This window comes from Lagenorhynchus albirostris, chromosome 17, assembly GCF_949774975.1.
Source record: "Lagenorhynchus albirostris chromosome 17, mLagAlb1.1, whole genome shotgun sequence".
Taxonomy (NCBI): domain Eukaryota; kingdom Metazoa; phylum Chordata; class Mammalia; order Artiodactyla; family Delphinidae; genus Lagenorhynchus; species Lagenorhynchus albirostris.
The window spans coordinates 37,168,769-37,182,761 of NC_083111.1; the positions used below are offsets into that span (position 1 = coordinate 37,168,769).

A 13,993-nucleotide genomic window follows, 5' to 3' on the forward strand; every position below is an offset into this window, starting at 1 on the left:
GGCCATCATGAAAAAACTCTACAAACAATAAATGCTGTAGAGGGTGTGGAGAAAAGGGAACCCTCTTGCACTGTTGGTGAGAATGTAAATTGATAAAGCCACTAAGGCAAACAGTATGAAGGTTCCTTAAAAAACTAAAAATAGAACTACTATATGACCCAGCACTCCCACTACTTGACATATACCCTGAGAAAACCATAATTCAAAGAGTCATGTACCACAATGTTCATTGCAGCACTATTTACAACCGCCAGGATATGGAAGCAACCTAAGTGTCTATCGACAGATGAATGGATAAAGAAATTGAGCACATATATACAATGGAGTAATACTCAGCCATAAAAAGAAACAAAATTGAGTTATTTGTAGTGAGGTGGATGGACCTAGAGTCTGTCCTACAGAGCGAAGTAAGTCAGAAAGAGAAAAACAAGTATCGTATGCTAACACATATATATGGAATCTTAAAAAAAAAATGGTTCTGAAGAACTAGTGACAGGACAAGAATAAAGACACAGTTGTAGAGAATGGACTTGAGGACACAGAGAAGGGGAAGGGTAAGCTGGGACGAAGTGAGAGAGTAGCATTGACATATATACACTACCAAATGTAAAATAGATAGCTGGTGGGAAGCAACCACATAGCACAGGGAATTCAGCTCGGTACTTTGTGACCACCTAGGGGGGTGGGATAGGGAAGGTGGGAGGGAGATGCAAGAGGGAGGAGATATGGGGATATATGTATACATGTAGCTGATTCATTTGTTGTACAGCAGAAACACAACGTTGTAAAGCAATTATACTCCAATAAAGATGTTTCAAAAAATATTAATGTAACTGGTGAATGACTGCTTGAAGCAGTCAAAATGTTTGAACCTATACAAAGATTACCATGAATGTGACAACTATAAATACAGATTGGTACCACAAATTTAAAAAAAGTTTAATAAAACATTGTATTCTAATTAACTAAACAATAATACCCTCAAGTAGGAGAATGAGGGACACAGACATTTTGTGTTTCTGCTTGCAACAAGAGCCAAAGGAAACTGCCCATACAATTTCTTAATGACCCAAGGGAAAATAGCTAAAACCACAGTGGAAATAGAAAATGCCTTCAGTAATTTCTATTATAAACTTTTCACCTCATGGAGAAACTGGACAAAGCAAATCTGATAGCTGTATGGCCACGTTTAATTCCTTGGTATATGTTTGTCTTTTACCTCCTCTGTCCTAGTTTCTTAAACAGAAGTTGAGTGAAGTTCAATGTAGCATGGTTTATTTTAATAGCCCTTTAGTTCTAGATGAGATGGGTTATAGCAGTGGACAAGAATAGCTTGTTGGATGAGAGGGTTATCTACTATGTATACGGAAAAGGAAAAGGCCACATTTAGGTTTTGGCTTTTGTCACTAGTTCTTCAAGCACAATTTTAACATTAAGCCATTATAATCTAATTAATCAATATGATCTCATATAAAGTAGATCTGAAATATTATACATAATGTGTCTATCATTGAACAACTACTTATGAATTCTTTTTGTCCCTGGACTAATATGTTTATTGTTGATATCCCATGACTCAACATTTTATGATCCATTTATTGTTTATACTGTATTTTTTTCCCCAGTTACCAAAGCACATTCTTGAATTACTGCTCTCATAGTTCACCTTTTCTAAATGTCCTTTCGTACCTTTTCCAGGTAGCCACATCCTGGACATCCCTCAACATCTAGTTCACCATTTTGTTATATTGTAAAGTCTTGCTTAATATGCAGCTTGTGGTGGTGTCTCCTTTCTCTGTACTCATATAGAACCTATCATTGTATTGAGCCTTATGTTTCTAGTTATTTTTTTGTTTGTTTTGTTTGTTTGTTTTTTGTGGTACGTGGGCCTCTCACTGTTGTGGCCTCTCCTGTTGAGGAGCACAGGCTCCGGACGTGCAGGCCCAGCGGCCATGGCTCACGGGCCCAGCCACTCCGTGGCATGTGGGATCTTCCTGGACTGGGGCACGAACCCCTGTCCCCTGCATCGGCAGGCGGACTCTCAACCACTGTGCTACCAAGGAAGCCCTCTAGTTATTTTTTGTGTTTATGTCTTATCTTTCCAACTAGATGCTGAAAGATTCTAAGAGGCAGGAATTGTTTGTTATATATCTTTGTATCTTTGCCACTTTGTGTAACAGGGTGCAGGTTTTTGGTTGCTTGTAATTTTTCAGAACTCTTGGTTGCAAGTTAAAGAAATGGAACACTAATTCAAGTAATGAAGAAGGTCCAGGGATGGGTGTGGCTAAATATTTAGTCATGCTGGATCAGGTATCCAAATTTTTCATCAAGAATTTGTCCTCCTGCTTTCCTTTGTCTTGGCTTTGCTCTCAGGTGAGAGCTCCCTAAAGTATGCCTTCTAGTAGTAGAGGAAGAGCTTCCTTCTCTCAGTAGATTCAGGGAAAGCTTTGGGGCTGATGATTATTGGTTTGGGGTCATGTGCTTGGCCTGAGTTACATGGTTATGTCTTGAGACGGGGGGTGGGATCAGTTGCCCTATCTCTTTCATGACATTTGCACTGAAATTGGAGAATGGGTAGTTCCTTAAAGGAAAAGGTGGGCTTTTGTGCTGACAGATGGGAAATGGATGCTGACAGGCAAAAACAAGATGCCCATTGGGAATTTCAGTAAATGTTTCCTGGTTGATCACATAAACTTCTAGGAAAGAAGTCAGATTTGTAGAGATTCCATTTTTTCACCTTCATCCAAAATACTTGTTAGAATAGTGCCGTGTATTCTCTGAGCCCTTCCTAGTCACTTTTGGAGATGGGTGTAAATGTGATATGATGTATGACTTTGGCTCCCCATTGATTTATCACCAGAGCTGAAAGGTTATTACTCTCTCAAGGATGGATTAATAACTATGCTTAGGTGCTTGAACCTTTGAATAGGCCCTCAAAGTTCTTTTATGGAAGAGTGAACAGAACAATAATGAAATCTCTCACTGTGGATTGTGATGATGATAGCCCAGTGGGTTATGATAAAACTAAGTAGCATTATCAACAAATTAAACTGTGACTCTGTTTTGGATTCTCTCTCTGAGAGCTATGTTGTTTATAAACAACTTCAAAAGTTGTTTATAAAACATATAAATAGTAAGCTTTGAGGTTGCCATTATTTCAAAATAGTGGTCAGGACATGTATACTAAGTTGGCTGACAGGGTTTTTGACTGTCTTTTTTTTGTACATTGAGAAGTTAAGATCAGAGATATTTTAAGTACAAAAACTTAAGTCATATATTGGTCAACTTGCCTGAAACCCAGCCAGTGAAGATCTTAATGAACATTGCAGACAATGAACAGAGTATTAGCAAGATTAATTTCCATGAGAAATGGATGCTAGACAGGTAAAACTGAGATGTCTACTGAGTGTTCAATTAGTCTCTGCTGATTGATCAACTTAACATCCCTGTAGATCAGAATCAGGTTTGTGTGGATTCTGTATATTTTTTCACCTTCATCCCAAACACTTTACAGCTAGGCAATGTAATAATATCTTTGGATGAAAGCATAGATAATTTTTTATCATTGAATTTTGTTTAGTGTTGTGTATGCCCTTCTTAGCTAGTTAAGTTTATTTGTGTGTGGGAAAAGAGCAAATCAAGCATAAATACTTTAGTGTGTTCTTTAGAAACCAATGTTCTGAAATCTCTGAGATAGTTAATATTTATTTTATTCAAAAATATTTATTGAGTACTGCCTTAATTTTATTTTTAATCTTTACTTTTTAGAACTGGAAAATAAGCAGAAATCTACAGCTGGTACCACTTCAAATATTAATTTGTTCTTACAAATGTTTTAATCAACGTGACCCTAATGTCTTTGGAATTGCTCAAGTGTAGAGCAGGTAAGAAGCTCATTTAGAGCCTCACATGACTTGCCGCATCAGCTCTGCACAGTCAGATTATGCCCTACTTAGGATACCATGCTCTTCTCTTTGTCAGTACCTTGAGTAAAGGAAGAAAAATAATTTAATTGTGAAGGTCCCAATTTAAGCATTACAGTCTACCTTTAGATCGTTTAGACTCTAAGTGTGCTGTTTCTTCTTTAACTTAAAAACAAAATAAAAAAGGAAAAATAAAGATCAATGTGGAAAATGAGTATTATTTTCTTCTGTCATTTTATGAATACCACCCTCCATTTCTAAATAGTATTAAGGACTTTGATGGGGACAAGTGTTTATTTTATGCATGTTTTGCAAATGAAAAGGAATCACTTTTTAGTGCTAGATAGTTCAACTATATTTGTATGATTTCATTTGAGTTCTTATTTTCTAAGTGTCACTAACATCTTTTTTTTCTTTCTTTTATTAAGGTAACAGTTTGTAACATTAAGTTTCATGTATACAACATTATATTTCAGCTTCTGTATACACTGCTGTGTGCTCACCACCAAAAGTTTAGTTTCCATCCATTGCCATACAGTTTACCTGCTTTACCCATTTCACCCTCTTCCACCCCACTTCCCTTCTGGTAATCACTAATATGTTCTCTGTATCTGTGTGTTTGTTTTTGTTTTGCTTGTTTTATTTTATTATTGCTTGTTTTATATTCCACATGTGAGTGAAATCATATGGTATTTGTCTTTCTCTGACTTATTTCACTTAGCATAATATGCTCAAGGTCTATCATTGTTGTAGCAAATGGAAAGATTGCATCTTATATTTTATGACTGAGTAGTATATATATATATATATATATATATATATATATATGCTATTGTAAATAATTCTGCAGTGAGCATAGGGGGCATATATCTTTTCAAACCAGTGTTTTTATATTCTTCAGATGAATACCCAGAAGTAGCAGAGCTGGATCATGTAATAGTTCTATTTGTAATTTTTTAAAAAAAATTTATTGGGGTATAATTGATTTACAATGTTCTGTTAGTTTCAGGTATACAGAAAAGTGAATCTGTTATACATAGACATATATCCACTCTTTTTTTAGATTCTTTTCCCCATAAGCCATTACAGAGTACTGAGTAGAGTTCCCTGTGCTATACAGCAGGTCCTTATTAGTTATCTACTGTATATATATGCCATTTGCAGCAACATGGATGGACCTAGAGATTCTCATACTGAGTGAAGTAAGTCAGACAGCGAAAGACGAATATCATATGATATTACTTATATGTGGAATCTCAAAAAAGGCTACAAATGAACTTATCTACAAAACCAAAGTAGAGTTACAGATGTAGAAAATAAACTTATGGTTACTGGGGAGTAGGAGGCATGGGGAGGGATAAATTGGAAGATTGGGTGTGACACATACATATTTTTAATTTGTTGAGGAACCTCCATACTGTTTTCCATAGCAGCTGCACCAATTTACATTCCCACCAACGGTGCATGGAGGTTCCCTTTTGTCCACACCCTTGCCAACACTTGTTTCTTGCCTTTTTGATAATATCTATTCTAATGGGTGGGAGGTGGTATCTCATTGTGGTTTTGATTTTCATTTCCCTAATAATTAGTGACATTGAACATCTTTTCATGTGCCTGTTGGTCATCTGTACGTCTTCTTCGGACAAATGTCTATTCAGATCCTCTGTCCATTTTTAAATCAGAGTTTTTGTTGTTTTATGAGTTCTTTATATATTTTGGATATTAACGCCTTATTTGATATATGATTTGCAAATATCTTCTCCCATTTGGAGGTTGTCTTTTCGTTGTGTTGATGGTTTCCTTTGCTGTGCAAAAGTTTTGAGTGTGATGTAGTCCTTTTTATTTTTGCTTTTTTTTCCTTTGTCTGATGAGACATATCCAGAAAGATGTTGCTAAGACCAGTGTCAAAGAGTGTGCTGCCTATGTTTTCTTCTAGGAGTTTTATGGTTTCAGGTTTCACATTCAAGTCTTGATGTTTATTTTTGTGTATGATGTAAGATAGTGGTCTAGTTTCATTTTTTATATATGGCTGTCCAATTTTCCCAACACCATTTATTGAAAAACTATCCTTTCTCCATTGTATGTTCTTTGCTCCTTTGTTGTAAATTAACTGTCCATTTATGTGTGAGTTTATTTCTGAACTCTCAGTTCTGTTCCACTGATCTGTGTGTATGTTTTTCTGTCAATACCATGAGGTTTTAATTATTTTTGCTTTGTAGTGTAATATGAAATCAGGAGTGTCATACCACCACTTCTTTTTCCTAAGAGACACTAACGTCTTATTGACTAAGATAAAACCTTCATTCCACTTAAAAATCAGTAGAAGCTGAAAACCCAGGCTTGGTTACTCCTGAAATCACTTTGTTCTTGCTTTTAAAGCTTTAATTTTTTTTTTCCACAAGAGAAACTGAAAGAAACCAGGGAAGTAGTGCTGGGGTGAGAATTTGACTCCTTTTCTCTGAAGGACAACAGAAAAGTAGGGGGAAAATTCTTATGAAAATATATATACAGTTTGCATAGACCAGTAGTTTTTGGAAGTGTGGTTCTGTCCAGCATCATCCACATCACTTGAGAACTTGTTAGAAGTGCAGATTATTTGTCCCCACCCCAGACCACTGAATCAGAAACTGGGGAAGTATGGCCTAACAGTCTGTGGTTGAACAGCTCCTCCAGGCGATTTTGATGCACACTCTTATTTGAGAACCCCAGGGACAGATTAAGATAAGTTTGCTGTGGGTTCAGAAAAGCAAGAAATTTAATTATAATTTATATTTAAACCCCACTAGAAATATGTTTCTTCATGTAACTATTTGGTGGTTCTTCTTGTGGAAAGCTGAGTGATTTCTCATCTTACATGTATTTTATTACCATGTTACCTTCCTAACTAGGCCCTTTATTAGTTCACTTCAGGACATACTCCTTCATGCATCAGGGTGGCCTCTTGCATACCTGGGAAGCTAAATCAATGGAGCACAGCTGAGAGGCTATCAATTCCAAAGAAAGCAAGGGTCAGTCCCCACTGAGACAGAGTCGGGACCTCGAGGTAAATTTCTAAAGGCTCCATTAACCAAGAATGCGTTTTAAACAAAAATAAAAAACAAGGTACAAATGAAAGTCATAGGAGCTCACTTAAAAATGAGTTACAGGAATAAACTGTATGTTTATTGAGGGAAAACTACTGAGAAAATTGATTTTGATTAGGGAAATATTTTTATACAACCTATGTTGTTGAAAAGAGTGTTTTGTTTACCATTTTAATCTCATGACTTCAGCTGCAATTTATGTGCTGTCTTCGTTCTGGGGAGAAAACTGTATTCATTTATCTATGTACTCATTTATTCAACAAATATTTCAGGTACTCTTGAAGCTCAGGGAGATGAAGAGACTCTTGACTCTCTGCCTCCACATTTTCACCCCATCCTCTTCATATCTCAAGGCACTGAGACTTAGTTTCTGCCCTATTCCAAAACTGGTCTTTCAGAGGTCATCAGTGACTTCCTACCAATCCAGCTGCTCCTTATCTGGCTGTTCTTCTCTGTAGGTTTGGGCTCGATTGACCATCTTCTGCCTCTTGGAACTGTATGCCTTAGGATCGTTCTTTATTTCTCTGATGGCCTTTTCCCTATACCTTTAACTGAATTCTCTTCTATACCTTCATTCAAAAACAAGGGTTCTATGAGATTTCTCTACTTAGTCCCATTTTATTCTCTCTTAGCACTTTTTCTTTACCTGAAGGAACTCACCTACTCTTATCAGTTTCATTTAGCTTCATTTATCACACCTAGGTGGGTAGCTGCTAAATCTCTTTCTTCATTTTTAACCCATGTTTCCAAGCTCTTCAATTTCAACATATCCAAAATAGAGTTGATTCTCTTCTTCACAAATTATTTATTCATGTATTAGGCAAATATTTATTGAGGGGTTACTGTCTACCATGCACTGTTTTCTGTTCTAAAGGTATAGCAATGAACAAAACTGACAGGGTCTCTGATTTCAGAAAGCTTATGTTCTGATGGGATGGGGGAGGCAAACCATAAAACCAGGAAAATAATATGGTGATATGTACTTTGAAGAGAAGTAAAATAAGATTCGAGAGATAGAGAAATTATGAGAATACTTTTTATACAGGGTAGTCTGTGTCTGATAAAGTAATATTTGATAAATAATCAGAAACAAGTGAGGGAATGAGTCCTGTGGGTATAATGAATAGGAATCAATTGAGTGTTTGAAAGGCATAAAGTTCAGGATGATGCTGGAAAGCATCAAATAACTGAATGTGTGCTAAAGAGAAAGCATGACTCTGAGGTCAAGAGACTTAGTGTTGCTGGATGCATGGTCATGCATCAAGTGTCACCATGAGAACTAGACTGGGGAGGATGCATCTGCTTCTGCCCTGTGGGACAACCCTGTGTTCTGAATCATTATTTAATTAAATCAGAAATTAATCTTACTCCGCATAAATGTGGGTGTCTGTATGCATGTGAGTTTGTGGTCTCTTCTTGCCAATCTATAATCCTTCCGAAATGTTGGAATCTGAAACACTGCAAAGTATTTTTATTTTCTAACAATTACAACCAACCTTTATTTATTCAAGTAAAGTTGAAGCAATTGGAGCATTAACTTTTCGTGAATTTTTTGGATTTAATATTTTTCATTTTTTCTCTTCTGTGGGTACTCTCTGGAATTTTTTTGGTTCACTCACATTTGCCTCATAAAGACACAGGAGAGCTCTTGGAGGAAGATGTGGTCACTGCTGCAGCAGAGCCTCAGGCCACCCACTCATGCTCCTGACTCACTGCTCTTTGCCCTCGCTGAGGAACAAGTTGGTCAGGAAGCCATGCCGCAGCCATGGCTTTACCGATACTGGACTGCCGTGGAGCCAGAGGTGGCGATTCACCGGATTAGAATCACCCTCACCAACCGCAACGTTGAAGTCTTTGGAGAAGGTATGTGCTGAACTGATCAGAGACGCTAAGGAGAAGAATCGTTCGGATGCCTACCAAGACTCTGAGAATAACTACAAGGAAAACTCCTTGTGGTGAAGGTTCTAAGACTTGAGATCGTTTCCAGTTGAGGATCCACGAGTGACTCATTGACCTGCACAGTCCTGAGATTTTCAAGCAGATCACGTCCATCAGTATTGAGCCAGGAGTTGAGGTTGAAGTCACCACTGCAGATGCTTAAATCAACATTTTAAATAAATTGATAATCAGTTGTTAAAAAAAAAAAGTAAAAAAGAGAAACTCAAGTCTCTTTTACTGTTATACATTGTTATCATCTGTGTTGTGAGGAAGTAGTTTCAAAGAGAAAAAAAATTTAGGATTAGTAATAATTCAAAAATAATTTCTGATTATTAACATTTCTGTGTTTCCTTTGTTTACATAATCCAAGATAGATTTTCTCTATGTAATTACTGAAGAGCTCTAACAAGTTTTCAGAATGATGTTAGTTGAATCCAGTGGGTAAAGAATCAGTAGATCTTGGGACTTCCCTGGTGGCACAGTGGTTAAGAATCCACCTGCCAGTGCAGGGCACATGGATTTGATCCCTGGTCCAGGAAGATCCCACATGCCATGGAGCAACTAAGCCTCTGCGCCACAACTACTGAGCCTGCAATCTAGAGCTGGGGAGCCTAGAGTCCATGCTCCACAGCAAGAGATGCCACTGCAATGAGAAGCATATGCACCAAAATGAAGAGTGGCGCCCGCTCACCACAACTAGAGAAAGCCCATGCAGCAATGAAGACCTAACGCAGCCAAAATTAAATAAATTAATTAATTAATTTAAAAAAATCAATAGATCTAGCTCAAGCACTGATAATTGTTTTTCTATAATCAAAGCAATAAGCCATTAAGGATATTTGCTCTTTTTGAAATTTATGTTGAAAAACATTGTTTTCTTTTATACTATCATATTTGTTAATGGAGATTACTGAGAAAGTTTTAAATGAAGGTAGATTTAATTTTTTTGCTGAATAAGGCTTCTAAAATCTCTAAAATAAACACTTGGAACCTTCATTGGCATTTTTTCATAAAATAGCTCTTTGCATGATCCTTGTTGTGTAGGTTATTTTCTAGACTGCAGCTGTGAGATAATAAATGGCTGGAAGTCTCCTGCACTTGCTAAAGAATTGTTTTTCTTCTTGGCACAGAGAAAGTCCTTGTACAGATTTTCTGCACACTTGCTGCTGGAACTTTGGAAGCCTTCTGTAGGCCACAGGGCTCCATACCTCATGAAGGTTATTGAAGCTATTGGAGTTCAAGAGGGCCCTTGAGACCTAGACCAGACCTGGCACACCAGGATTAACGAGGAGACGTTTAAATAATTCTCATCCCACTCAGTGGGTGTCCTGAGGGTCCAGAGAAGTCCCCTATGGTGGAAGGGAGTCCAGGACATGTGCCCTGTTTCTAGGTAGAGCATTGGAGTGAGTGAAGATGGCAACACTATAAGTAAACATGGGGGTTGGTGGTGGATCAGTGAGCTACAAAAGCTAAAAGAGCAAAGCTGCTTCAGAAAGCAGGATTTTAGATTCTGTGTCTTTATTCATGCCTTGCCACTAGGTTCAACAGTACCATTTTTTTAGATTACATATATATGTGTTAGCATACAGTATTTGTTTTTCTCTTTCTGACACTTCACTCTGTATGCCAGTCTCTGGACCCATCCACCTCACTACAAATAACTCAATTTCATTCCTTTTTATGGCTGAGTAATATTCTATTGTATAAATGTGCCACATCTTCTTTATCCATTCATCTGTCGATGGACATTTAGGTGCTTCCATGTCCTGGCTATTTTAAATAGTGCTACAATGAACATTGTGGTACATGTATATTTTTTGAATTATGGTATCTCAGGGTATATGCTCAGTAGTGGGATTGCTGGGTCATATGGTAGTTCTAATTTTAGTTTTTTAAGGAACCTCCATACTGTTCTCCATAGTGGCTGTATGAATTGACATTCCCACCAACAGTGCAAGAGGGTTCGATTTTCTCCACACTCTCATCATTTTTTGATGATAGCCATTCTGACCGGTGTGAGGTGATACCTCATTGTGGTTTTGATTTGTGTTTCTCTAATGATTAGTGATGCCAAGCATCTTTTCATGTGTTTGCTGGCAATCTGTATCTTCTTTAGAGAAATGTCTATTTAGGTCTTCTGCCAATTTTTGGATTGGGTTATTTGTTTTTTTTGATATTGAGCTGCATGAGCTGTTTGTATATTTGAACATTAATCATTTGTCCATTGATTCCTTTGCAAATATTTTCTCTCATTCTGAGGGTTGTCTTTTCATCTTGTTTATGGTTTCCTAAGCTGCACAAAAGATTTTAAGTTTCATTAAGTCCCATTTGTTTACATTTTTTAAAATTTCCATTACTCTAGGAAGTGGGTCAGAAAGGATCTTGCTGTGATTTATGTCATAGAGTGTTCTGCCTATGTTTTCCTCTAAAAGTTTTATATTTTATAAGGTCTGGCCTTAGATTTAGGTCTTTAATCCATTTTGAGTTTATTTTTGTGTATGGTGTTAGGAAGTGTTCTAATTTCATTCTTTTACATATAGCTGTCCAGTTTTCCCAGCACCACTTATTGAAGAGGCTATCTTTTCTCCATTCTATATTCTTGTCTCCTTTATCAAAGATAAGGTGACCATATGTGTGTGGGTTCATCTCTGGGAGTTCCATCCTTTTCCATTGATATATATTTCTGTTTTTGTGCCAGCACCATACTGTCTTGATTACTGTAATTTGTAGTATAGTCTGAAGTCAGGGAGCCTGATTCCTCCAGCTCTGTTTTTGTTTCTCAGGATTGCTTTGGCTATTTGGGGTCTTTTGTTTCCATACAAATTGCGAAATTTTTTGTTCTAGTTCTGTGAAAAGTGCCATTGGTAATTTTATAGGGCTTGCATTGAATCTGTAGATTGCTTTGGGTAGTATAGTCATTTTCACAATATTGATTCTTCCAATCCAAGAATATGGTATATCTCTCCATCTGTTTGTATCGCCTTTGATTTCATTCATCAGTGTCTTACAGTTTTCTGCATACAGTTCTTTTCCTCCTTATGTAGTTTTATTCCTAGGTATTTCATTCTTTTTGTTGCAATGGTAAATGGGAGTGTTTCCTTAATTTCTTTCTGATTTTTCATTGTTAGTGTATAGGAATGCATGAGATTTCTGTGCAGTAATTTTGTATCCTGCTACCTTACCAAATTCATTGATTAGCTCTAGTAGTTTTCTGGTGGCATCTTTTGGATTTTCTATGTATAGTGTCATGTCATCTGCAAACAATACAGCTTTACTTCTTTTCCAGTTTGGATTCCTTTTATTTCTTTTTCTTCTCTGATTGCTGTGGCCAGGACTTCCAAAAATCTGTTCAATAAAAGTGGCAAGAATGGGCACCCTTGACTTGTTCCTGATCTTAGAGGAATGCTTTTAGTTTTTCACCATTGAGAATGATATTTGCTGTGGGTTTTTCATATATGGCCTTTATTATGTTGAAGTACATTCCCTCTTTGCCCACTTTCTGGAGAGTTTTTATCATAAATTGGTGTTGAATTTTGTTGAAAGCTTTTTCTGCATCTATTGAAATTATCATATGGTTTTTATCCTTCAATTTGTTAATTTGGTGTATCACATTGATTGATTTGCATGTATTGAAGAATCCATGCATTCCTGGAATAATCCTCACTTGATCATGGTGTATGAGTTTTAATGTGCTGCTGGATTCTGTTTGCTAGTATTTTGTTGGGGATTTTTGCATCTATGTTCATCAGTGATATTGGTCTGTAGTTTTCTTTTTTTTGTGACATCTGTATCTGGTTTTGTTATCAGGGCGATGGTGGCCTCAGAATGAATTTGGAGTGTTCCTCCCTCTGCTATGTTTTGGAAGATATTGAGAAGGATAGGTGTTAGCTCTTCTTTAAATGTTTGATGTAATTCACATGTGAAGTCATCTCGTCCTGGGCTTTTCTTTGTTGGAAGATTTTAAATCACACTTTCAATTTCAGTGCTTGTGATTGCCCTGTTCATATTTTCTAATTCTCCTGGTTCAGTCTTGGAAGGTTGTACTTTTCTAAGAATTTGTCCATTTCTTCCAGGTTGTCCATTTTATTGGCATATAGTTCCTTGTAGTAGTCTCTCATGATCCTTTGTATTTCTGTGGTGTCAGTTTTTACTTCTCCTTTTTCATTTCTAATTCTGTTGATTTGAATCTTTTCCCTTTTTTTCCTGATGAGTCTGGCTAATGGTTTATCAATTTTGTTTATCTTCTCAAAGAACCAGCTTTTAGTTTTATTGATCTTTGCTATTGTTTCCTTCATTTATTTCTGATCTTATCCATTTCTTTTTCATTCATTTCTGATCTGATATTTATGATTTCTTTCCTTCTGCCAACTTCAAGGTTTTTTTGTTCTTGTTTCTCTAATTGCTTTAGGTGTAAGGTTAGATTGTTTATTTGAGATTTTTCTTGTTTCTTGAGGTAGTATTGTATTGCTATAAACTTCCCTCTTAGCTTTTGCTGCATCCCATAGGTTTTGTGTCATTACATTTTCATTATCATTTGTTTCTTGGTATTTTTTGATTTCTTCTTTGATTTATTCATTGATCTCTTGGTTATTTTAGTATTGTTTGGCCTTTGTGTGTTTGTATTTGTTACAGTTTCTTTTTTCCTGTAACTGATATCTAGGTTCATAGCATTGTGGTCAGAAAAGATGCTTGATATGATTTCAATTTTTAAAAATTTAACGAGGGTTGATTTGTGACCCAAGATGTAATCTATCCTGGAGAATGTTCATGGGCACTTGAGAAGAATGTATATTCTATTGTTTTTGGATGTATGTCCTATAAATATCTGTTAAGTCCATATGGTCTAATGTGTCATTTAAAGCTTGTGTTTACTTATTTATTTTCATTTTGGATGCTCTGTCCATTGGGGTAAGAGGGGTGTTAAAGTCCCCTACTATTATTGTGTTAGAGTCAATTTCCCTTTTTATGGCTGTCATCATTTGCCTTATGTACTGAGGTTCTCCTATGTTGGGTGCATAAATATTTACAATTGTTATGTCTTCTTCTTGG

The 13,993-nt window shown here is 36.5% G+C and overlaps 1 protein-coding gene and 1 pseudogene across 2 annotated transcripts in view; both read left to right on the plus strand.

Annotated features, from left to right (window-relative positions):
- Nucleotides 1-3,879, plus strand: part of LRRC69 (leucine rich repeat containing 69) — a 92,032-nt gene extending 88,153 nt beyond the window's left edge. For both annotated transcript variants that reach the window (XM_060127963.1, XM_060127964.1), the window contains one exon: nt 3,769-3,879. In XM_060127963.1, the coding sequence (XP_059983946.1) occupies nt 3,769-3,879 (111 nt within the window). The remainder of the gene's footprint in view (nt 1-3,768) is intronic.
- Nucleotides 3,880-8,664: 4,785 nt separating this feature from the next.
- Nucleotides 8,665-9,107, plus strand: LOC132507964 (small ribosomal subunit protein uS10-like; annotated as a pseudogene).
- Nucleotides 9,108-13,993: the final 4,886 nt, after the last annotated feature.